The following is a 24,070-nucleotide window of genomic DNA, read 5'->3' on the forward strand; positions in this document are numbered from 1 at the left end:
GCTAGATCATGGAAAAATCTTGAAAACATTATGCTAAGGGAAATAAGTCATATTACAAGACATATAAAAGGTCACATATTGTATGATTCCATGTCCAGAAAAGGTAAATTCATAAATATAGAAAGCAGATTAGTGGTTGCCAGGGGCTAAGAGAAGGAGGAATGGGTAATAATGTTTAACGGGTATGAAATTTTCTTTGGGATGATGAAAATGCCTTGATACTAGATAGAGGTGATGGTTGCACAATATTGTGAATGTACTAGATGCCACTGAATTGTACACTTTAAAAGGTTAATTTTATGTTATGTGAATTTCACATTAATTAAAAAATGCCTACTGGAAGAAGCAGATTATAAAGATTTCAAATTGTCAGAAGGTGCACACATGCAAAGCAAAGAAAATACAACAAATAAGAAAAATGAAAAATAAAAAAGCATTGAAAACAAAAAGCAGGCTTTCCTGGTAGCACAGTGGTTAAGAATCCGCCTGCCAATGCAGGGGACATGGGGTCGAGCCCTGGTCAGGGAAGATCCTGCATGCCATGGAGCAACTAAGCCCATGTGCCCCAGCTACTGAGGCTGTGCTCTAGAGCCTGTAAGCCAGAACTACTGAGCCCACGTGCTACAACTACTGAAGCCCGTGTGCCTAGAGCCCTTGCTCTGCAACAAGAGAAGCCACCGTGATGAGAAGCCCACACAACGCAACAAAGAGTAACCCCCACTTGCTGCAACTAGAGAAAGCCCACACGCAGCAACAAAGACCCAGTGCAGCAAAAAATAAATAAATAAAATTTATAAAAAAGAAAAAACAAAAAGCATGATCTAAAACCAGATAATAAACCAAGACTAAATAAATTTGTCCTATCTATATGTTGCAGATGAAAAAAATCAACACAAACAATAGCCAATTATACTTTGCATTCAGGAAATGCAGAAGGGCTTTGTTTGTTTTTATTTTCAGCAAACTCTTAATTAGCACTTACTATGTGCCAGGCATGTTCTAAGTCAGATTAAAATTATTAATTAATCTAAATCACTTAATTATATCAAAAGAAAAAGAATGGGCACAGACACACAAAGTAAATACAAACATAAAGAAAACAGAAATATCCATGTTAATATCATGTACGTTGAACTCAATACATAAAGCATTAAATAAAGTAAAAGGAGGCACTTAATAATCTACTCTGATCATATAACATCATGAGTATCTATGCACCAGATAATACAGCATCAAAATTCATAAAGCAAAACTTACTGAAAATAAAAGATGACAGAAAAAATATAGAAGCAGGCAATTTAAATTTACCTCTTGGCCCATAATAGAAAAAATAAACAAGATATTTTAAGTAAAGTTATAGAAATCAAAATACATAATTGATATATTTAATAAGACAGAACTAATTTGATATATATATATATATACATATTGAACTCTATGTCCTGAAAATACAGAATACAGTTTTTTTTTCCAAGAACCATTAAATTTTCACATACACAAAAATCATATATTTGGCTGTAAAGGACACTTAAGGACATTTTTTTTAAGTAGAAATATTCTCTACTAACAATTATTAAGAACAGAAATTAATTTAAAAAATTGAAAAATATAAGTCTTGCTACTGGAAATGAAGGCTCAGAAAATTCTTAGTTAAAATGAAAATCAAGACTAAAAGTAAAATGTTATCTAGAAAATTAATTTAAAACAGTGCATATCTGCTATATAATATGGCTAACATTAGTAAAGAAGAAAAACTAAAAATAGATTTACCAAAAAAATGGGGAAAGTCCAGTCTTTTCAACAAATTGCAGTGGAACAATCAGATATTCATATTTTAAAAGTGAACTAAGACCCTTACCTTACACTATACACAAACATTAACTCAGGATGGATCATTTAGCTTAACCTTAATGTAAGAGCTAAAACTATAAAATTTCTAGACAAATACATAGAAGAAAATCATTGTGATGTTGAATTAAGCAAAGATTTCTTAGATATAACTTTAAAAACACTATTCATGAAAGAAAAAAACTGATAAAATGGACTTCACCAAAATGCAAAACTTTTGATCTTCATAAAACACTATTAAGAAAACGAAAAGACAACAGACTGGTAGGCGATATTTGCAAGTCAAGTGTCTGATAAAGGACTTGCATCCAGAATATATGACAAAGTCTTACGATTTAATGATAAGAGACAAACAACTCAATAAAAAGTCAGAAAGAGATTTGAACAGACATTTCACCAAAGAAGGTACACAAATGGATGATAAACACATGAAAAGATGCTCAACGCCATTAGTCGTTAGGGAAATGAAAATCAAAACCACAATGATGTATCACTATACACCCACTAAAATGGCTATAATTTAAAAAGTGGACCATACTGAATGTTGGCAAGGATGTGGAGAAACAGGAACTCTCATACGTTGCTGGTGAGAATGATGATGGTACAACTACTCTAGAAAAGTTTGACAATTTCTTAAAAACTAACTATATACCTACTACATGACGTTGCAGTTTCACTCCTAGGTATCTACACAAGGCAAACAAAAATATATGTCCACACAAAGACTAAATATTCATAAATATTTATACATAAACATAATATACATAAATATTCATATCAGTACCTTTCATAATAGCTCCAAATTGGAAATAGTCCAAACGTCCATCATCAGATGAATGGAAAACCAAAATGTGGTATATCCTTATGAAGGAACACTGTTCAGCAATAAACATGCATGAACCTCAAAAGTATTATTCTGAGTGAAAGAAACAAGACCCATAGGACACACATTGTAATGTTCCATCTATATGAAATTTCTAGAAAAGGCAAAATTACAGAGACAGAAAGCAGATCCGTGGTTACCTGGGGCCAGAGGTGGGAATAGGAACTGATTCAAACAGGAACAAGGGGACTTCTTAGGCTGATGGAAATGTTCTGAAACTGGATTGTGGTAATGGTTCACAATTGTATACATTTACTAAACATCGTCAAACTGTACCCTTACAATGGGTAGGTTTTATGGTATGTAAATTATATCTCAATAAGGCTGTTTTAAAATTGTAAATTAAGCACCTAATTCCAGATGTTAGAAAAAGGAAAACAAAATAATCCTAAGGAAAGTGGGGGTGGGGAGTGGTTTATTAAAAAAGGGTAAGAGCAGAATTTAGAAGCCAGAAAATTGATAACGCTAATAATACATCTAAGACCTGCTTCCTTGAAGAAAGAAAGAAAGAAAGAAAGAAAGAAAGAAAGAAAGAAAGAAAGAAAGAAAGAAAGAAAGAAAGAAAGAAAAGAAAAGAAAAGAAAAAGAAAGAAAGAAAGAAAAGAAAGAAAGAAAGAAGGAAAGAAAGAAAGAAAGAAAGAAAGAAAGAAAAAGAAAGAAAGAAAGAGAACAGAAAAGAAAGAAAGAAAGAAAAAGAGGGAGAGAGGGAGGGAGGGAGGGAAGGGAGGAAGGAAATGGATAAACCATTAGCTACCCTAATAAAGAAATAAAGGACAAAGATCAAATATACAAAATAAGAATTGTGAATGGAATAGCAATAGATATAGAGAAAATCAAAGAAATGATTCCTCAATTCACCTGCTCAATTCTGTGCAAATAAATTTGAAAACTTTGACCAAACTAATGATTTTCTAGGAAAATGTAGATGACCAAAACTGATCCAAAAGAGATTTTAAAAATCAGAAAATGTCGGTTACCATAGAAGATGCTGAAAAACTTGTGAGTCATCCACCCAGAGAAGAATCTGGTTCTGCTGATTTCACAGGTGAATCCTACTAAACCTTTACTGATAAAGAAGGCTGCTTTTAATCAGCTCTAGAGCATGGAGAAGGGAAAAATCTTCCGAATTTTTCTGAGGAAGCCACTACATCGGTGATAACCTAGCCCTATAAAACCACCATGATAAAAGGTAGCCAGAGACCAACTTCACTTCTGGATAAAGATGTAAGTATTCTAAATACAATATTAGTCAATAGACCCCAATAGTACACTAAAAGAATAATACACCACAAACAAATGCAGACATGCCAATTATGAAATAATTGTTTAATATTAGGAATCCATTAACATGATTTACCACAAGAATAGTCAAATAAAATGTGTTCATCTTTATAGATGATAGATAGGTATTTGTTCAATTTCAATTCCATCCTGATTTTTGAAATCTTGATAAATAAGATGAGAGATATTTCTCTAATATGCTAAATTAAATATATCTGAAGTCAGAAACTGGACTTATGCTTAATGGTGAGACACTAGAAGGACATCAATACAGTCAGGAATAAGACACAATCACCCCACACCTGTCAGAATGGCTGTTAACAAAAAGACAACAGATAATTGTTGGCAAGGGCGTAGAGAAAAGGAAACCTTTGTACCCTGCTGATGGGAAGGAAATTGGTGCAGCCACTGTGGAAAACAGTACGGAGGTTCCTCAAAAACTTAAAAATAGAACTACCATACAATCCGGCAATTCCACTCCTGGATATTTATCCAAAGAAAACAAAAACATTAATTTGAAAAGATATATGCACTTCTGTGTTCATTGTAGCATTGTTTACAATAGCCAAGATATGGAAGCAACCTAAGTGCCCATTAATAGATGAATGGATAAAGAAGATGTGATACACACACACACACACACACACACACACACACACACACACACACAAACACAGGGGAATATTACTGTGCCATAAAAAAGGACAAAATCTTGCTATTTGTGACAACATGGATGGACCTAGAGGCTATTATGCTAAGTAAAATAAGTCGGAGAAAGTAAAATACTGTATGATTTATGGAGAAAATAAATCAGATAGTAAATCAAATATTAATATTAAAATATTACTAATGATATATGTGGAATCTAAAAAACAAAAAAAAAGAGGAAACATAACAAAACAGAATCAGAGTCATAGATACAGAGAATAAACAAGTGGTTGCCAGAGGGAAGGAAGGTGAGGGGATGAGAGAAATAGGTGAGGGAGATTAAGGGGTCCAAATTTACTGTTAAAAAATAAATGAATCATGGGTATGAAATACACAGTGTGGGGAATACAGTCAATAATAAGTAATATCTTCGTATATGGATAGATTGTAACTAGATTTATCCTGGTGATCATTTTGAAATATCTAGAGATATTGAATCACAATGTTGTAGACCAAGAACTAACGTAGTTATAGGTCAATTATACTTCAACAACAAACAGACTCATAGAACAGGAGATCAGATTTGTGATTACCAGAGGTGGGGGACAGGCAAATTGGATGAAGGCAGTCAAAAGGTACAAAATTCCAGGTATAAGAAAAATAAGTACTAGGAAGGTAATGTACAACATGATAAATGTAATTAACACTGATACATGTTACATATAAAAGTTAAGAGAGTGAATCCTAAGAGTTCTCATCAGGAGGAAAAAATATTTTTTTCTTTTATTTTGTATCTATGTAAGATGATGGATGTTCCATAACCTTATGTGGTAATCATTTCATGATGTAAGTAAGGCAAATCATTGATTATTCTGTACACCTTAAACTTGTATGGTGCTGTATGTCAATTATAGCTAAATAAAACTGGAAGGAAACTAAAGAAAGAAAAGACACATTCACCCATTATCACCACTGTCATTTAATATTATACAGGAGGAATTATTCGATTCAATTAGACAAGAGGTACTAAAACTGGAAAAGAGAAGGCAAAAATTATCATTGACTGTATGATTAGAAAAATAAAGAGAATCAACTGCAAAACTATTAGCAACTATTAGCAAACTATTAGTAGGATAATTGGAAAAATAAAGAGAATCAACTGCAAAACTATTAGCAAACTATTAGTAGGATAATTCAGTAAGCTGAGTGAGTACAACATAAATACTAAAAAAATCAATATCCAAGAATCTATATTAACAGCAATAACTTTGTAAGTATAATTGAAGACAAGATTCTACTTACAATTGGAACCAAAAAAGATAAGACACCTATGAGTACAATAAATGCATAAGATTCATACAGAGAAAATCTTTAAAAAGAGGGACAAAAAGGAAGATTTGACTAAATGCAAATATTTCATATTCTTAGAAAGACTCACTTGTGTAAAGATGATAATTCTTTCCAAATTCATCTATAGATTTAGTACAATCCCAACAAAAGATCAACAGAGGTTTTTGGGTTTTTGTTGTTCTCATTTTGTTTTGTTTTCCAAACTACACTGAATGAATGCCAAGTTTTCAGAGCCCTTACTCCATTTGTTAATGATATTATTCTTGCCTTTTCCTTTCCAATGATATACTTCGTGTTTTCAGGCCCATATTTCTTTCAGTTTCAATGAATAGAATTCCAACTTTTAGGCTTGAAAAATCACAGCAAAATCAAAAGGAGAAAATGGTTCTTCTTCCCCTGCAGCTACAGAGGGCAGCAGACAGCATCCTTCATCATAAACACCCATCCTTGCAGGTATTACTCCAACAAATGAATAGGCGAACCCCCAGGATTTCAAGATTGCCTCTGAGAAAAGTAAACTTGACTTCCCCCAAAGCTATCATTCAAACTGGTCGTTTTACTTAATTATGTTGACTCTGGCAGAGATATAAACTGATAACTGTTTCCTCAAAGGAAATATCTTTGTTAACTTTCTTTGTTTGGCTTCCCTCCTCTTTCACCAGAAGCGTGAGGTAAATAAATTTGCTAAATTTCTTATTTAGACAAAGACTTTGAGAGCCGTGCTCCATTCAAATTCACACAGACAAGTTGAGTCTAAAATTTATATGTAAAATTGAACATGCAAGAATAGCCAAGAAAATTATAGGAAAAAAGAAGTAATGAAATATCCCTCCAAGGTGTTAAAACATATTGTAAAGCCACAGAAATTAAAAGGGCTTGATTCCAGCATATAAACAGGCAGACAGACCAGTAGAACAGAATAAACTCCAGAAATAGATTCAAAAACATTCAGGAAAATAGGATAAAATAAAGAGAATGTTTCAAATTAGTGTAGAAAAGATTGGTTATCTAATAAATGCATGGGACAACTGGGTAAACATCTGGGGAAGAGTTAAATTGGATCTCTACTTTGCTATGCCAAAATAAATTCCAGATGGAGCTAAATTATAATTTTTAAAAAATAAAGCTATAAAAGAACTAGAACAAACATGGGAGAGTTATTTTTATAATCTCAGATTGTGGCAGTCTTTCCAAGCACGACACAAAAGTCAGAAGTCACAAAAGACAAGACTGATCAATCCAACTACATAAGCATTAAAAATGCCTTCGTGGGGACTTCCCTGGTGGCACAGTGGTTAAGAATCTGCCTGCCAATGCTAGGGGACACGGGTTCGAGCCCTAGTCCGGGAAGACCCCACATGCCGCGGAGCAACTAAGCCCGTGTGCCACAACTACTGAGCCTGCTCTCTAGAGCCCGTGAGCCACAACTACTGCAGCCCGCGTGCCTAGAGCCTGTGCTCCGCAACAAAGAGAAGCCACCGCAATGAGAAGCCTGCGCACCACAACAAAGAGTAGCCCCTGCTCGCCGCAACTAGAGAAAGCGCGCGCACAGCAACGAAAAACCAACGCAGCCAATAAATTTATTAAAAAAAAAAAAGCCTTCATGGCAAAAGCAAAATACTATCAATCGAGACAAGAGATAAATAAATGATAAACTTGGGGGAAGCATTAGCAACACATATGGTAAAGTGTCAAATTCGTTAATATTTAAAAGTTTTTCAACGTTAAATAAAACAGGTCAGCTATTCAACAGAAACATGGTCAAAGCACATGGACAGCTAGTCACAGAAAAAGAAGTCCAAGAAAAAAAAAAGATTTAAAAAAAGAAAAGAAAAAGAAGTAACAGTGTCTTTTAAACAGAAAAAATATACTCATTCTCACCCATAACAATATAGATGCAAATCAGAATTATAAAGAGATCTCATTTACTGCTGGTAGACAAGTAAAGATCATTTGCAAAGTGGGTCTATCCATCCACAGTGTGTTCGCCACGGTATACAAAACAGTCTGAACAGTGTCTGACACACAGTGACAGCTCATAGAAGTCAGCTTTTATTATTATTATTGAGGATAATTGGGATTATTAAAATTTTATAGCACACATACCTTCTGACCACTCAGTCATCTTCTGGGAATCTGGGGGACTTAGGTGTGATGTGAGCATATTTCCAGGACATATGTACAGGTCTGGTCATTGCAAGCAAGAGATTGGAAACCATCTAAATGTCCATCAAGAGAAGACTGGTAAGGACAGTACGGAAATCCACGCGATGGGATCCTAGTCGAGCATTAAAAGGACTGAGGCAGATGTCTGTGTACTGAAGAGGAACAATCTTCAAAATCTTGATAAGTAGGAAAAAAATAAGCATGATGTAGATTGGCGTGTTGTCCACCATTTGTATATAAAAGCTGTATATTCTTGTATATGCAAAGAATATTTCTAAAAAGAGACCTAAGAATCCTTTTATTGTCCTCTGGGCAGTTTCCTTTTAAATGATTTGTTTGTTTGTTTTTTACTATGTGCCTGTTACCTATTGAAAAGGCAAATCTATTTTCTTAAGAGTGAGGAGTTTGCAATGAACACATCAACTCTTTACATGGAATCAGCTGTTTCTATGCTAGTATGTTTGAAAGTCTTGCTTCCAAACATTTAAAATCCAATCCCCTAGACGTCCATCTCTGTCCCTGATTTGCATCTTCTTGTAGAAATGTTCCCTTGTGTAAGAGAAGTAGCCTGCCTCACAAGAGAGAATCACAAGAGGTGTGAAAACTATGTATGTGCAGCTTGCCCTGACTTTATTGCAAAAGCCCTTTGAAATTCAGTAATTCATTCTCCCTCTGATTCTGTGTCCCCGGTAATTACTGATTGAGTAGTTCAGTGTAGGCTGTCCTGATGCTACCACCACTAGACATTCTCTCTCCAAGGGGCTCCAAGAGGCCCCTGACGACTCTGGACTCCGGGATTCTTGCGGGGCAGGGCTCCGAGGTACCGATGGATGCACTGCCACCCTGTGGCGAGAGGCTGCTATAACAAGCAGGCCATCCCCAGGGAGCTGCCGCAGACGGATTCCCTGGGTGACCAGCTCAAGGGTTTTCAATAGAGGGCGCTGATGAGACAGCCACGCGGGAGCTGCTCGTGTTTTCTAGAACGATGGTTAGACACGTGGATTTCACACATAATGCACACAAAAGCATTAAAAAAAATTGTAAAGTACATAACTCAATAGTCATTGATTTAAAAAAAATCCAATTCTGGTATTCCATGCTTAACAGACAAAACTTGGAAGAACCGGGCCTGCCTCAGTTTGACCCCAGAGAGTGCCTACCTGCCTCTCGCCTGTGGCTCCTGTACTTGCATGCTCCAGAATGTGCATCCCCTGAGCCCTATGGTGCCAACGTTACCAAGTATGGCCAAGTCATCAAAAAATTCAGGATCGTTCTAGAACAGGGGTCAGCCTCCTTTATTTCCGTAAAGGGCTAAATAGTCAATATTTTTGGATTTGTGATTCAATATGATCTCTGTCACAAGAACACAACTCTGCCTCTGTAGCAGGAATGCAACCTTACACAATATGTAAATAAATGTGTGGTTGTGTTACAGTAAAACTTTATTTACAAAAACAGGGGAATTCCCTGATAGTCCAGTGGTTAGGACTCAGCGCTCTCACTGCCGTGGCCCGGCTTCAATCCCTGGCTGAGGAACTAAGACCCAGCAAGCCCTGCGGCGTGGCCAAAAAAACAAACAAACAAAAAAAACCACCCCAAAACAAAAACAAAACAAAAAAAATAGGTGGTTGGCCAGGTTTGGTCTGTGGGCCATAGTTGGCCAAACCCTAGTCTAGAACGTTCCTCCTGTCTCCAAAACCCAATGATTCTGTACCTTACTGGTGATGTGAGTTTTGTGGTCTGCTGTCCGACGGAGTTGAGCGCTGTCCAGCAGTGGGACATGCACGGGGTCAGTGGCTGTGGTTTGCCCTGTTAGTACATCCACTTTGAGTCTTTCCCAAGTTCAGTGTGTCCTGACATCTTGTGACCTTTATGAGCTGGGGGGAGTGACACCCTGAATGCCTCAGTGCTCTATAAGGCCCCAAAGTCTTTGATCCAAGAAATCAGCTTGAAAAATGCAGCCATCAAATGTTCTCATCCTCCTCTGGCTGCATCAAAAAACAGTTTCCACACCTGTTTCAATTTCTCCCAAAGGTCCTGTGAACACGTGGGCACAGGGAAAATGCACCTTCTCCCTTGTGTCCTCCTTGGCACTGTGTGGGCCTCCCTCCCTCCCTTTGACTTGACCACGTGGTGATGCTTTTCTTTCTCTCTTTCTTTTCCTCCTTTGATGGAACATTAGCCCACACGTGCGGGCCCTCAGCTGCTCCCTGAATTCACACATCCCTGACAAGGAGGGGTTCAGTCTTGCCAGCTCTCGAGGACTTGCTTAATAGCTGAAACTTTGGAGTTTTTCTTTTCTTTTCTTTTTGCCACAAATATCAGAAAGGCCACCCTTTAAAGTGAAACAGGTGAGAAGCTTTGACCTAGCATGTGTCCAACCTGGAACCTTGGAAGGCAGCTTCTGACATCCAAGGAGTAGCCCCCATGGGTTAGTTAACATTTTAGCCCCAAATAAACAACCTTCCCTCCAGTTCCCTGCTTCAGGCAGCCTGTGGGAGGATTTGCAGGGCAATCGGCTTCAAAGAAGAGACAACAAGACCCTCAACCTTTTCCTGTCTTTCTGTTTGCTGGCGACTGTCTGCCATTAGGACCTCCTAGTTTTCTCTGCCTGTTTTCCCATTTTCGCCTTTTCAGTTCTTTAACACCTGCTTAAGCGATTCTTCCTATTAATTTCTCCGCCAAAACAGTGAGGTTTCTCTTTTCCCGACTGGACCCTGACTGATCAGCCACAAAATAAGTGATAAAGTCCGTGGTCGAAGGATGAGAATATGCAGTGAAAGCATCACTTGAGAAAAATCACAACTGGGTTTACGGTAGCAACTGGGGTGGCATCCTAAATCTGATGGCTGATGTCCTTATAAGAAGAGGAGAAGACACACACACAGAGCAGAAGACCGGGTGAGACAGAGACAGCAGGTGGAGCGACATGACCACAAGCCAAGAAGCCACCAGAAGCTGCAAGAGGTGGGAAGGGTCCTCCCCCAGAGCCCCAGACGGAGCAAGGCCCTGCTGACACCCAGACTCTGGACTCTGCCCTCTAGAACCATGAGAGGATACCTTTCTGTTGTTTCAAGCCACCAATTTTGTGGTCATCGTTTATGGCAGCCACAGGAAATTAATATGATCGCCCACTGAATTCTCACAGAAAAGCTATGTTTAAAAAGCAGTTAGGGGGCTTCCCTGGTGGCGCAGTGGTTGAGAGTCCGCCTGCCGTTGCAGGGGACACGGGTTCGTGCCCTGGTCCGGGAGGATCCCACATGCCGCGGAGCGGCTGGGCCCGTGAGCCATGGCCGCTGAGCCTGTGCGTCCGGAGCCTGTGCTCCGCAACGGGAGAGGCCACAACAGGGAGAGGCCCGCGTACCACAAAAAAAAAAAAAAAAAAAAAAAAAAAAAAAGCAGTTTGGAAACCTGGGTTCTTTTCTATGGATTTCCCGGGTTTTCTGCAAAGAAGCCACATTCTCCATTCCTCATGCTACCTTAAGGTCACTCACTGCCAAGTTAGCCCAAAGGCCCCTCCTCGTCCTGGGGGAAGACTTCCCGCCCCGGGGGCTGAGTCCAGCCCCCATCCTCCCACCTCCCACTCCCTCCCACTGCACTGGGTCATTGTAGTCTGAGAGGAGCCTGCTTCTGGGGCCTGTCTGGTGTGAGAGGGACAACACCCAGTGGAGAGTGGGGGCTTCCCTGGTGGCGCAGTGGTTAAGAATCCGCCTGCTGATGCAGGGGACACGGGTTCGAGCCCTGGTCCAGGAAGAAGATCCCACAGGCCGCGGAGCGACTAAGCCCGTGCGTCACAACTACTGAGCCTGCGCTCTACAGCCCGTGAGCCACAACTACTGAAGCCCGTGTGCCTAAAGCCCGTGCTCCGCAACAAGAGAAGCCAGTGCAATGAGAAGCCCGCGCAACCGCAAGGAAGAGTAGCCCCTGCTCACTGCAACTAGAGAAAGCCCGCACGCAGCAACAAACACCCAACGCAGCCAAAAATAAATAAATGAAATAAATAAATTAAAAAAAAAAACACCCATGGGGGGGCCCTAGACAAGCAACCACTGTCCCCATTCCTCCTCCCTGTGACAATATCTGAACGGGGTCACCTAGGTTACTGTCACCCCAGATTTGCTGAGCCTCTTCCGTGAGAGCATGAATGGTCACAGGCCTGGAATGGAAAGGGGCTGAGGTCTGGGTGAGAGATGGTTTCCCAACGGCTGGAAAGGATGATGAAGAGATTCCTAGAAAGCGGGTGGGCAGGTTCCAGCACAGAGGAAGGGAGAAGCGGTCCTAGCAACTTCCTGAGAACTCTGAGCCCCCAGGGCCCCTGCTCAGAGGAGGGGCCTCCCAAGGCACCTCCAGAGGCCTGCTTCTCTCTCTCCCTCCTGTTTCGTAATGATGACCATGGTGGGCTCTGTCCTGCTGAACTTGATGAGTGAGTAGAAGTTTAGCCTCCAGAGAATGTCTGAAGCCCACCCGGAGAACCTCGCCGGCCCCAAGCAGGCACCCACCCGGCTCCCGGTGCTCAGGGCTCCATGTGCATTGGAGATTCTCAACCTGACCACCAGGGGGCAGCCACACCCAGGGCGCCTTCCTCTGCCCGTGGACACTGGCAGACAAAACCCTGTATTTCTGGAAATATCTAAGACACCTGGCTTTATTGACCTTAAGCAGACACACCGAGGAAACTGAGGGGCCAATTGCTCTAAGTCCTTGACTCCTTTTTGTATTTGCATTTAGATTTGTTTGTGTACCCAATGAATCAGTTAAAGAATTTACCACCCCTTCTCAATCCATCCTTAGCTTTCTGTACATTTCTTTTGTTCTCAAGCTCTCATAGCCTTTGGCTATCTCCCTTAATCTGATTTAGTATTTACTTCTCTCTTTTTTTTTTTTAGTATTTATGTGCCCATAGAGAAGCCATCTACTGATGTGGATTTAAGATCCGGCATCCTCTGGAGAGAGTCACACGCATTAACACACAAGTCACACACGGGCTTGTCTGGAGATTCAGAGATTGTGGAATCCCTAAAAGTTTTCTCTGCCTGTCAGCTTATTTCTAATTCTTGTTATGGCTACTATCGAATTACCATAGTGTCCTGAGGGGAAACTGAAATTCAGAGCCAGGGCAAAGAGAATATTTCAAGCCATATTATCAGAATTTGCAATTGGCTTCTTTTTGGCTCAGTTTGCCTTTTTTTTTTAAATGGCCCAGCTCAGATGCTGGACTACCTTCTGTCTCTTTAAGCAGACCTCTAGGTATACAGTGCAGATGGTATTAGGATACTTTTTATTTCAGGCAAGGCTTTATGGGGTCCCCGCTGCAGCAAGGGGGAGCGAGAACAAACAATAGGTTCCCTTGCCAGCTTGCTCGCTGAGGTGAGGCGAGCTTGTTCCTTATATGCAGTGAGAATAAGGGTGTGTCCAGGGGTCAGGGCGGAGTGGTGGCTTAGGTGCTTTGCCCACCCCTGAGATGGTGTTGCAGGCAGGAGGCATGCACAGTGCCCTGGACCCCCTGCTTGTGGGCTCTTCAAAATTGACAGTTGAGTTTTTTGCTCTCTTTGTATCTTTTGTCCAGAATTTGCCCTAACTGTGCATGCATGCAGTTATACTTAGCTCATACAGTTTCTTTGTATTTTGTTGCCTGAGGAGAGGTGTGTCCAGGTGCAAGTACTGCAGCACTGCAGCAAAGGGTCAGCCTGTCTCATTCCCCCCCTGAGAGACCCTACACCCTTATTCTTAAGGGGTAAGAGGCCAAAGGTCTCTTCTGAAACTTCTTCCTGCTGGATGGGGGCCACAGACCCTAGCCTATCCTAGAGGTATAGAAGTCCCTCACTGACTGTTCCAAGGACCTGCAGGGACTTGGGCCACTCTCCTCTGGAATTGGCTGAATTCCCTGAGCCATCATGAGTCTTACTTCAAACTGTTGGAGCCTAAAACACACAAACTAAACCAAACGGTTAAACAAACAAGGGCTAAAAAGGAGAAGAAGAATAGCCATTAAAGGGCCTAGAAAGGGAGGGCCTAGAAAGGGAGGACCCTTTTGGAGAGTAAATTGTCTGATATTCCTAAATGATATCCCGTAAAGAATGATCAAGTCGGGTTAGTATGCATAAAAGAATAAAATCAGAGCCCCGTCATTCCTTCCCCACCTCACAGACCCCCAGGAACCCCTGGCTTGTCAGCGAGGGCAGAAGTTAGGGAAGCACACCTCCTGCTGGCTTCCTCCTTCAGGCAAGCGATGACCTTGGGTGTGTCCTTGAACCTCGCTGAGCCTCAGTTTCCTCAGCAGTTAAGTGACAGCCATGGTCTAGTTAGACCTCAGGGAGCTTGCTCTCCAAGGCCAACTGTCTGGTGAATTGCACGTGGGGCATATCTAACCTGGAGCCATTCGCCTAGCCAGGCTGCGCGCCTCCAGGAGAGGTGAGGTGCGTGCCATCCTTCGTATTGGCTAGTGTACCCGAGTCCACGGTCAGCCATCAGTCTTGTAGACGAGCCTGGTTTGTCTGCTCATAGAGTGGGTCCATCTCTCCAGGGCGGACTCCACAACTGGTTCCAAGAATCTGCAGAGCAAACTTGGAGCCGTAATGCCCTCTTCTGTACTGACAGAGGGTGAGGGGCCTGGCATCTGAATGGGACGTGCCAGGTAAAGACAGCCCGATGCAGCATCCTTTCAGAGGGCTGGGATCTGAGGGTCCACTGGCCAGGCCCACACTTCGGGGGCTGCTGCCACTGATTCCACCTGCCTCTGCCACCATGGCGGGCAGTCCTTCAGATGCAGGTTCCCCTCCCTGACTCTGGTTTCTATCAAGTGTGGCCTGGGGCTGTCCCGGAGCTATTCTTTCTGCTTAAAGCAGAGGTTGTAAAGCAGTGGTCTTTGAGCAGAATTCAGTTCAAGGTCATAGCCTGTTTGGCCCACACATTAAAAAAAATAAAATTGAATTAGTTGCCCACATTAAAAAATCAGGACATTTCAAATAAATATCCAGACTTCCCCGGTGGTCCAGTGGTTAAGACTTTGCCTTCCAATGCAGGAGGCGTGGGTTCGAACCCTGGTTGGGGAACTAAGATCCCACATGCCGTGGGGTGCGGCCAAAAACTTTAAAAAGAAATCAAATAAATATCACAAGTTCATCAAGAGTCTGCCCAAGCTGCTGGCTGGCTGAGGACGTCTGGGACTCAGCAGCAGTGGCAGCCTCCCACCCCCTTAGCAGGAGGCTTGGGTAATAGGGGAAGGGGCGCTCGGCAGTCTGCCTGCAGCTCCACCTGGGGCTTTGCTCCCTTGTTTGCTACTTGTAGGATCAGGGGTGTCTACGGCAGAGTTGAACCACGGGCAATCATACTTCCTTATTCCGGAGCCCCCCAAGAACCCACACCCACTTTCTAAAAGGATCATAGTGATATTAACAAAACACACACTACACGTCATGATAAAAGACTCTAATTTTTTAAAAAGATGTTTTTAATACCTCAAAAGGCATGTTGTCCTATTCAATGAACACATAAAATATTGCGCACAAAGCATTGAGATTCTAGTTTGAAAGGGCTTAGAACAGTGCCTGGCTCCTAGCAGGCATTCTACGAATGCTGGCCCAAAATTTTAAATATGGTAACAAGCATTCGAACATGTGTGGCTTCTAAGAGGTTTGAGGGGTGTGGGGAAGTGAGCTGAATGCCTGGTGCTTCAAGGACGGGGAGGACTAAAGCTTGTGGGATCTCCCTCTGCCTTAAAGGGGCAGAACCTCAGGGGGGAAGTGAACCGGTGATAAAGAACTAGTCTGTGTGCCTGGAATACCCAAGTCTGCCTGCCGCTGTAAATCACGCTGTGGACCACGTGCGCTCTGGGTTCCTCTCCAAACTCCTGGGCCCAGCCTGCTTTCCTTCACTAGGGGCCAACTGTGTCTGTCACAGCAGGGAAGTCACACGTGGCCAGGAGATGCCAGCAATCATAGGTGGGCTTCCAGGGGCCCAAGAACCCCCGAGATTGTGGGTAAAATGTGTCTGTGTGCAATTTGTGGAGATCATAGCTTTCATTAGATTTTCAAAGGACTCTGACGCAAATAACCACTGGTCTCGAGGACTGTAGTAACTCTGCCAGGCTTCTGTCCAAGGGATGTCCCATTGGGAGCTCTGCCCCCAAGCCCACAAAGGAATCGCTGTCTATTACATGAAGCAAGGACTGTGCCCCCCATTCGTCTATTGGAGGATGGCCAGCGATGCTTACGTGTTGCTTCTAATTTGTATTATGTGCAGGTTTCTAACAAGTATGTTTTATTTAAGTACTCCACCCTCTTAAGCAATGCCTAGGCAGGCGAGCGTTCAGGACGGCGCAGGTGACCGAGGGCAGCTGGGGAAGAAGGCTGAGACCCAGGTCACATGTCCTCTGAGTCCCTCAGGCCAGGCCATGCTCACAAGGCTCCTTCCACTGCCATGAGCAAGTCCCTGGCACCGTCTGCCTCCACCCCTGAATCCCTTTCCCAGCTCTCAGTTGGGAGGGAAGTTTCCAAGGGAATCTCTGTCTTGTGAGGAGAAGGGCCAGGAGGAAAGCGCTGTCTCTGGAGGGGTGGTCAGGGCAGAGGCACTGCGCGAGCTTCCCATGGCTGCTGGAGCAAACTAGCCCAGCCTGAGTGGCTTTGAGCAAGAGAAACCCCTTGTCTTCCCGTTCTGGAGGCCAGAAGTCTGAAATCACGGGGTCTTGGGGCCCTGCTTCCTCCGAAAGCCATCCGGGAGAATCCTTCCTTTCCTCTCCCAGCCTCCAGTGGTGGCCCTCGGTCCTTGGTGGTCCTTGCTTTGCAGCAGCGCCACTCCTATCTCTGCCCAAATTTCCCTCTTCTTATAAGGATGTCGGCCACATTGGATTAGGGCCCACCCCAATGACCTTACCTTCCTTGATCACATCTGCAAAGACCTTATTTCCAGATAAGGCCACATTCACAGGTTAGGACTTGAAGGGTTAAGAGGATCTTTTGGGGGGGTCACAATTCAACCACGATGGGCACGTTACCTCAAAAGGCCCTGCCACCTCAGTCCCGTGTGTTGCCCCTTGCCCACACCCACGCCTTCCCCTGAGCTCTTGAGGTGGTGGATGCAACCCTCCCTCCTGCCACGAAAACTGAGTACCTTCCCCTTGGTACACATTCTGAAGCAGGATTTTTTTCCTTCTGCATCTCAACTGCGCTACGTGAGTAGGTAGTGTGTGTGTGTCCTTGAGTATCTGTGTGTGTTTCTCTGTGTGTTTCTGTGTGCACGTGTGTGCCTCTGGGTATGAGCGTGTGTTTGGGGTGTGTGTGTGTGAAGGGTGGGCATGGGGGGGAAGAGGAGGCAGGAGAGGAAGGGGAGGATAGAGCCACCATGGTAAGGGTACGAGTGAAAAGGGCAGAGTAAGTCTTGTCCCATAGCAAGTGGGGAAGTGTGCTTGCAACGAATATGGAAACATTATGTCTTGGGTCTCAGTCCCATAAGGAAGGCGTATTCGTTAGGATTTTGATTCTGTTACTTTAACAAAAACCAAAATCACACTGGCCCAAGGAAGATCGGAGTTAGTTTCCCTTTCCTCTAAAGTCTGAGCTGGTGATTGACCAGACCCTGCCCCATGCCATGGCCCAGGGACCCAGACTCTTCTTGCTGTACCATCTGTGAATACACTGTCCTTTTCCAGAGTCAAAACTGGCTCACCACCTGATCCATGTCCCAGCCGCGGGGAAGGGGGAGAGGGGAGTGGAGGACACATCCGTTCCTTTTCAAGGCTCACTGGGAAATTGCCCTCATCATTCCCACTTCAACTGGCCATAACTTCATACACAGGACCTTGCTAGCTGCAAGGAAGTCAGGGAAAGACAGCTGTTATTCTCAGAGACCGTGATCTCAGGGATTTTGCTGAAATTAACAAGGCAGGCACACATACTGGGGAGCGGCTCACAGCCTATTATAGAAGGAAAGTGATTTTAGAAATATAGTGTTACTAATCCACCTTTCACCCCTTATGATAGAAAAAAAAAACCGAATTATACTCATGCAGGAAAGAATATAAGGAACATGTAATTGGAAAAATCAGATCATCAGGGAGGCTTTGTCCAATTCTGACCAGTCTCGGGGTCAGGATGACAGCTTCATCTCAGGAAGGTATGCAGTGGGTCGTTCTACAGCCAGCTGGTTTTCAATGACATAACACGCCCTGCAGCTCTCCAGAATCCGGGCCTGGAAGTACGCCTTGTCCTGCCCCTGCCAGGTGTCAGACTCGATGTACACATTGTACGGGTCATGGGAGTGCTCCAGTTTCTTGGAGCGGATGTAACTTAGCATGATGCCCAGGGTGAAGAAGCCGAAAAAGCCAAGCACCATGAGGATGTACAGTGCCGCCAGCTTGCCGTCATCATGGCCCAGGGACCTGCGGGCCAGGTTGGATGTGTTGTTGCCCGGTTGAACTGTCCCCTGCCACAGCTTGGTCAGCAAGGGTGTCACAGCCGTGGCGTTAGACAGGATCATCCTGGGAGTCAAGGTTTCACTGCGGGAGAGTGAACTTCCCAGGAAAACTTTCTAAAAGAAAAGTGCAACCTGAAATCAAAAAATATGTATTGGCCCAACCCCCCCCCCACCCCAACACACACACACACACCCCACATAGTTTTTAAAAATCTCAGTAAGAGGGGTGCCCTACCAGAGTATGATGGGGGAGTACTCGGTCATGGTGTGTGCCACCTGGGATCTACATAATGCTCTCTCTTGACTGATCAAGTGATAAATTGATTCACTTTTACTTCTATTCACCACCCCCACTCCCTGCCTCCATAGGTGATCACCAGAACGAGTTCCCTTAATACACACATTGTGTCGTACGTGTGCCTTTTAATTTATACGCTATGGGCCAAATTGTGCTCTCCAGCAAGTCATATGTTCAAGCCCTAACCCCTAATGCAGTTGAACCTGGAGGTAGGGTCTTTCAGAGGTAACTAAGTTAGATGAGGTCATAAAGGTAAGGTCCTAATCTGATAGGATGGTGGCCTTATAAGAAGAGGAAGACAGACCTTGGTCTGGGTTCCTGTCTGGCATTGGGACTTTTCCAAGCTTCTCAGGTGATCCTACTTTGCACTCAATCTTGAGAACCACTGAGCTATGATGTGGGCCCTTAGGAAATTAACCAATCAGTCTTTTGTGCCGCAGAGTACCCGGAAGAATTATATAAGAAGAGAAATAATAACTTCATAGCATAATTTTCCAATCTTGTTTGTTTTTCAGATTTTCTTTTTCGGTCTTGCATGTCCCTGAGAAAATCTGAACAGGAGTTGCGGAAAGAAATTCTCAAGTCATCACCATGACCTCAGCTGTCCCTGTCCTAACTCACAGTGGCATCTCAACATTATGGTAAGCCTGTCGTAACTTTATGCTGGACCAGAAAAGCCAAGTTCCTTAACTGCCTTTCAAATAACAACTCTGCATTTTTAACGAAAAATCTTTTGCTGACTTTACACTTAATTTATTGTATCGCTTTTGCTAAATGCCTTCTATGCCCCCAAGGCCTGCATGCTGGGTCATGTGGTGTTTTTGCGTATTGAGTCACAAAATGAGTTTGGCAATGTCCTCTAATAATCAGCATGGTGTAAACGACACAGAACCCAATCCGCACAACAGCTGTGGGTTTATGTCACGTTCTCCAAGTTCACATCCATTATAATGCCAAAGCACTGTCTAGTGGCCACAGTGAGGACTGTTGGACTCAAATGGATGTGGAGACCAGCTGATCCAAAAGTCTTAACTTCATAGAAAACTGGTTTCCACAGAGGTGAGCTGACTTGCCCGAGGTCACGTCTGCGATCAAAAATACATCTAAACTTTAATCTTTTAGCCATGGACTCACATTTTATTAGCATAGAAAAAGGAGCTCTCAGGACCTTGCAGAGAGAAGGCAGATCTGTATTAAGCTCAAAGGGACCAAGGAGCCGGCTACTTGTGTCAGGTAAAACTGAGTCTAACTAATTGGGAACTGGCTTCTGACCTACATATGCCATCAGAAGAGCCCTCTGCCCCACCGGCGAGAACCACAGCTTTTTGTAGCTCGCACAGGGAATAGGGGGCTGGAGGAGGAAGAAGCAGCAGGAACCAGGGAGGTCCAGCTCCAAACACAACCAGTTTGATGCTCAGCCTGTGCTAAACATTCTCAAACTGGACTTATTGGGCCCAGAAAGAAGGAAGTGGGGTGGGGGTCTAGAAGTTTCTGCTTCTGCCTGGGTTTGACACTCTTCAGGAGGCATAGACACTGCCCCCAACGAAGGTTAGTGCAATTTTTTTCCGTCAAAGCTGAGTCCCAGAGCTGCTGGTCTACTGAGAATCACTCAGGATTCGGGACTGTGGACAGCCGAGCTGAGCTGCAAATGGACAGCAAGCATGCCTCCAGCACCCCGGGATCCTGGGAACGCTCCAACTGTACCCAGGGGAGAGGGGGAAGTAGGTGATGTCACGCTGTTCCCGGCACACACCACTCCTTCTGCCTTTCTCCCGGGAGTTCCAGATCCGTCTCATATCAGCACCCATAACAAGCTTTTAGAACAGATTTCCTAGTACCGCACCTCTCATTCTTTCTTACACATTTACTAAAAGGGCAAGGCTTTCGTGACTGACTCCAAGCTCTCTACTGAGAGGGACAGATTCTAGGGGCAAGTCAGGGGAAGAGGAATGTCAGGGTTCCAGAATTCCAGCCCTGGCTCAGTCCTAGCTACTCCTCGCAGCTCCCAGACGGTACCGGTACCGTAGCTTGCTTATCTAGGTGGGATGGGGATGACATTCCTGCCATTCTTGTCAGCATTTCCTCGAAAGAGCATCCAGTTTTGAAATCAGCATTTTTTGTTTCAGGAAGCAGAATTAGGGTAGAAACAATTATGGATAAGCTTAATTTGGGGGAATATGATCTTACTGAGTCAAGAATTCTGTGAGCCAATTTTCCTTGGAAATACCTGTCAACTGTCTTCATCTTTATCGAAACACGATGTCCAAATTCTGGAGATATATTTACCTCCTAGCAGCAAAGAGGGGCCCAGACTCTCCCAGGCAGTCAGCGGACTTTGTCTTGGGCTTCTCACCTTCCTCTCTCCCGGGAGAGGAATCACTAAGGTGGCCAAGGTCTCAAACAGTCAGGATGAAACCTGTACAGAGGCACCGCATTTGACTGTCCTCAAAGATCTGTAAAGCGCTTTCTGCCACCTCCCTGCTGGATGTGCGGTGTGGTTCTTGAGTCTGGTCACAGGGCTAAGAGCATCCCAGACCTCTCCGTGGGTGGCAGAGAGGAGCTCAGGGGTGTGAAGGGTGGAAATGTGAACCAGAGAGCTGATGAGAGGGACCCGGTCAAACTCAACATGGGAAAAAGGATGAGCATTTTGGCATGGAGAATGGATGGCAGCAGGATTCCCAGACTCTGGGAAGGGAGCTGAAGTCACATAGAAGGAAGAATCTCACCCTCAGCAAATTAAATGAATTTGGGGAGCCCCAGTTTCCTCATCTGAAAACTGGGGATGATGGGACTGGGGAGGCATGAAACAAGCCCACAACTTTCCTATCTCTTGCTTTTGCTGCTCTCTCTGCAAGAGAGTCATGACCACCATGTCTGCCTGCCAAAATTCTACTGGTCCTCCAAAAGCACACTCCTATGCCAACCTGTGAAGCCCCTTCCAGATGTCCCATCCCCTGCTTTGAGCCCTCATAGTACCCAGTCTGTACCGCTCAGATTCTAAGCTGTGTTGTAATCATTTGTAGGCTCGTCTATGCATTTCCAGGAGCTCAGGAGGATCAGAGACTGTATCGTTCACCTTGTCCTCACTCCAGCCCCCAGAATGAGTCCATATGGGTTTGCTGAATTAAACGGGCATGCAAAGTATTAAATTTAACACAACTACAATGTGAATGTGAAAGCAAATAATCGACAAAGTAGAATACACTCTGGAAAGAGCTTGGTGTAACCAAATGAAAACCTCTTTCAATGTAGTCTGTTTTGATATAATAAAATTTAAATTATTTTATGTATATTTATTTTATTAGCATTATTTATTTTGTATATTAAATTTTATATTATTAATATAGTTATGTATAACTATATTAATAACTGTATATATCTGCAACCCACCTTATTCCTAAAAAGGTTTAAAGCCATCAATAATTGTCAATAATACAGCATAATTTTCACCCATCCTCCCCAATTCCTGTAACTCTTACCTTGCCCTCCTTTTTATGCATAGTACTTGATCACCTGCACCTAGTATAGTTTTTCTTATTTATTCTGTTCATTGTCTATTGTTTGTCTTCCCTATCAAAATGTAAGCTTTTGAGGGCAGGGATCTTTGCCTGTGTTGTTCCCATGTATCCCGAAGACTAGAACGGTGTCTGGCATGTGGCGGGAGCACAGTGAATATTCACAGATGCAGGCACGCATGCATGGATGCATGAGTGAGGAAATGTCCCGCTCAACTACTGGAAAGCCCGAACCACACAGAAACTGTCTCACCAGCTCTGCCTTCAGAGACTTAAGATGACAGGAGTGAATCCCTCTGATGTCTTCACAGGGTACTTTATTTTCAAAACAATCCACTTTTGAATAACCTGTCAAAAGCAAGACATATCTGAATATTCTGGAAACTAAGAATGCCTTCCTCAGACCCATCCTCAGCTCATCTCTGATGAGCAGCAGGAAACAGAGCAGAGCCAGCAGAGGGGTTTTGCCCCCTGGTTAGAAACCCATAGATCAGAGTCAACAGCGCCTTCTAGCAATTCACTCCTCACATGAATTAAAGCAACGGTGATCACAGCAAAGTTCCCCACCATGGTGACCATAAGTGACAACTGTGGTTATTGACAAGGCCCTTCCTCAATGGAGCTGGAAGCTCCTTCTTAACCTAAAAGTGGACTCAAACAGCTCACATACAGCAGTCTGAAAAATCGACGGTCGGGGGCAGGGGGCGGGGATGGGGCGGGGCGGAGTAACGTGATATACTCAGCACATAACACGTGACGGCTACTGGGTCAACTTTCTTCTGAAATTTCCACATTTTCCCCAGTTACTACAATCAGGATCAGATACCAGTAACGTTCTGCGTGTCCCATGCCTTTTCTCTGGGGAGATGCCAGGCCCAAGAAACTTTCCTGGTCCAAAGAAAACCCACAGAAGATTCCCTTTGAGGCCGGGTGCGTTTGCAAATATTGCCCCATCTGGAGGTCTTTGAAACCAAGCGGGGGGCTGGGATCATGGGCGGTTTTAGTTTTCTTTGGATGCTTTTAAGTATTTTCCCAATTTTCTCCAGGAACGACTGTAATTTAATAATAATGGGAAAATGTTGTCGTTGTTTGGTGGTGAGATGATTTTCTAGGCATGCGTTCTAGAAGTGTAGAAGGCAGAGGGAAAGGAGGCGTGAGGCCGAACCACCTATTCTGTCTCCCACTAAGGGGATCGCGGCGCCTCCTGGCCCAGGGGCTGAGACTGGGTGCCTGGAGCCCGCTCAGGGTCGCCGGCCTGGGGCATCGCGCGCCGGGCGAGGAGCCGGGAGGCAGGAGCCCTTGACTTACCAGGTCTGGGGCGCGGAGAGAGCCGGGAGCGCAGCGGGGTCCAGGGCAGCCAAGCGCAGGGCACCGACAGCCGCGCCCCAGGCGACGCGCTCCGCGGGCAAGTGCGCGGCGGGGCGGGCGGGGCCTCCGGAGCCAGAGGGCGCCCCGCCCCGTCCCCGCGCGTCCCCGCAGAGCCCGCGGCCCCCGGGCCACCCCAGGCCATCCCGGGGCCCCCCCGGATCCTCCGCCCCCTGCGTCTCCAGCAAGCGCTCTGTCACGCTGGGTAAGCGCAGAGCCGGCAGAGAGTCTGTATAAGAACTGCCAGCCAGCCAGCCAGCCAGATATACCTTCCTGAGGAGTTCGGCACTGGCAGGCAAGAAGCCG

General features: G+C 44.1%; 2 protein-coding genes across 2 annotated transcripts in view; one reads left to right on the forward strand and one right to left on the reverse strand.

The window, feature by feature from the left end:
- SMIM11 (small integral membrane protein 11) overlaps positions 1 to 22,093 on the forward strand; it is a 70,205-nt gene extending 48,112 nt beyond the window's left edge. Inside the window, exons 4-5 of the mRNA XM_049709959.1 lie at positions 19,400 to 19,525; positions 21,908 to 22,093. The gene's annotated coding sequence lies outside the window, so the exon portion shown is untranslated. The remainder of the gene's footprint in view (positions 1 to 19,399; positions 19,526 to 21,907) is intronic.
- KCNE1 (potassium voltage-gated channel subfamily E regulatory subunit 1) lies at positions 18,069 to 23,860 on the reverse strand. Its single transcript, XM_033418249.2, has 3 exons — positions 23,708 to 23,860; positions 22,653 to 22,747; positions 18,069 to 18,700 (listed from the first exon to the last, which is right to left on the reverse strand). Exon 3 carries the CDS (start codon positions 18,647 to 18,649, stop codon positions 18,260 to 18,262), a length of 390 nt encoding a protein of 129 aa, XP_033274140.1. The 5' UTR covers positions 18,650 to 18,700; positions 22,653 to 22,747; positions 23,708 to 23,860; the 3' UTR covers positions 18,069 to 18,259.
- Between the last annotated feature and the right edge of the window lie 210 nt (positions 23,861 to 24,070).

Source organism: Orcinus orca, chromosome 5 (genome assembly GCF_937001465.1).
Source record: "Orcinus orca chromosome 5, mOrcOrc1.1, whole genome shotgun sequence".
NCBI lineage: Eukaryota > Metazoa > Chordata > Mammalia > Artiodactyla > Delphinidae > Orcinus > Orcinus orca.

What these genes read in the sequence shown, in the direction of transcription:
- KCNE1 (XM_033418249.2), bottom strand. Translation starts at nt 18,649, where the DNA reads ATGATCCTGTCTAACGCCACGGCTGTGACACCCTTGCTGACCAAGCTG.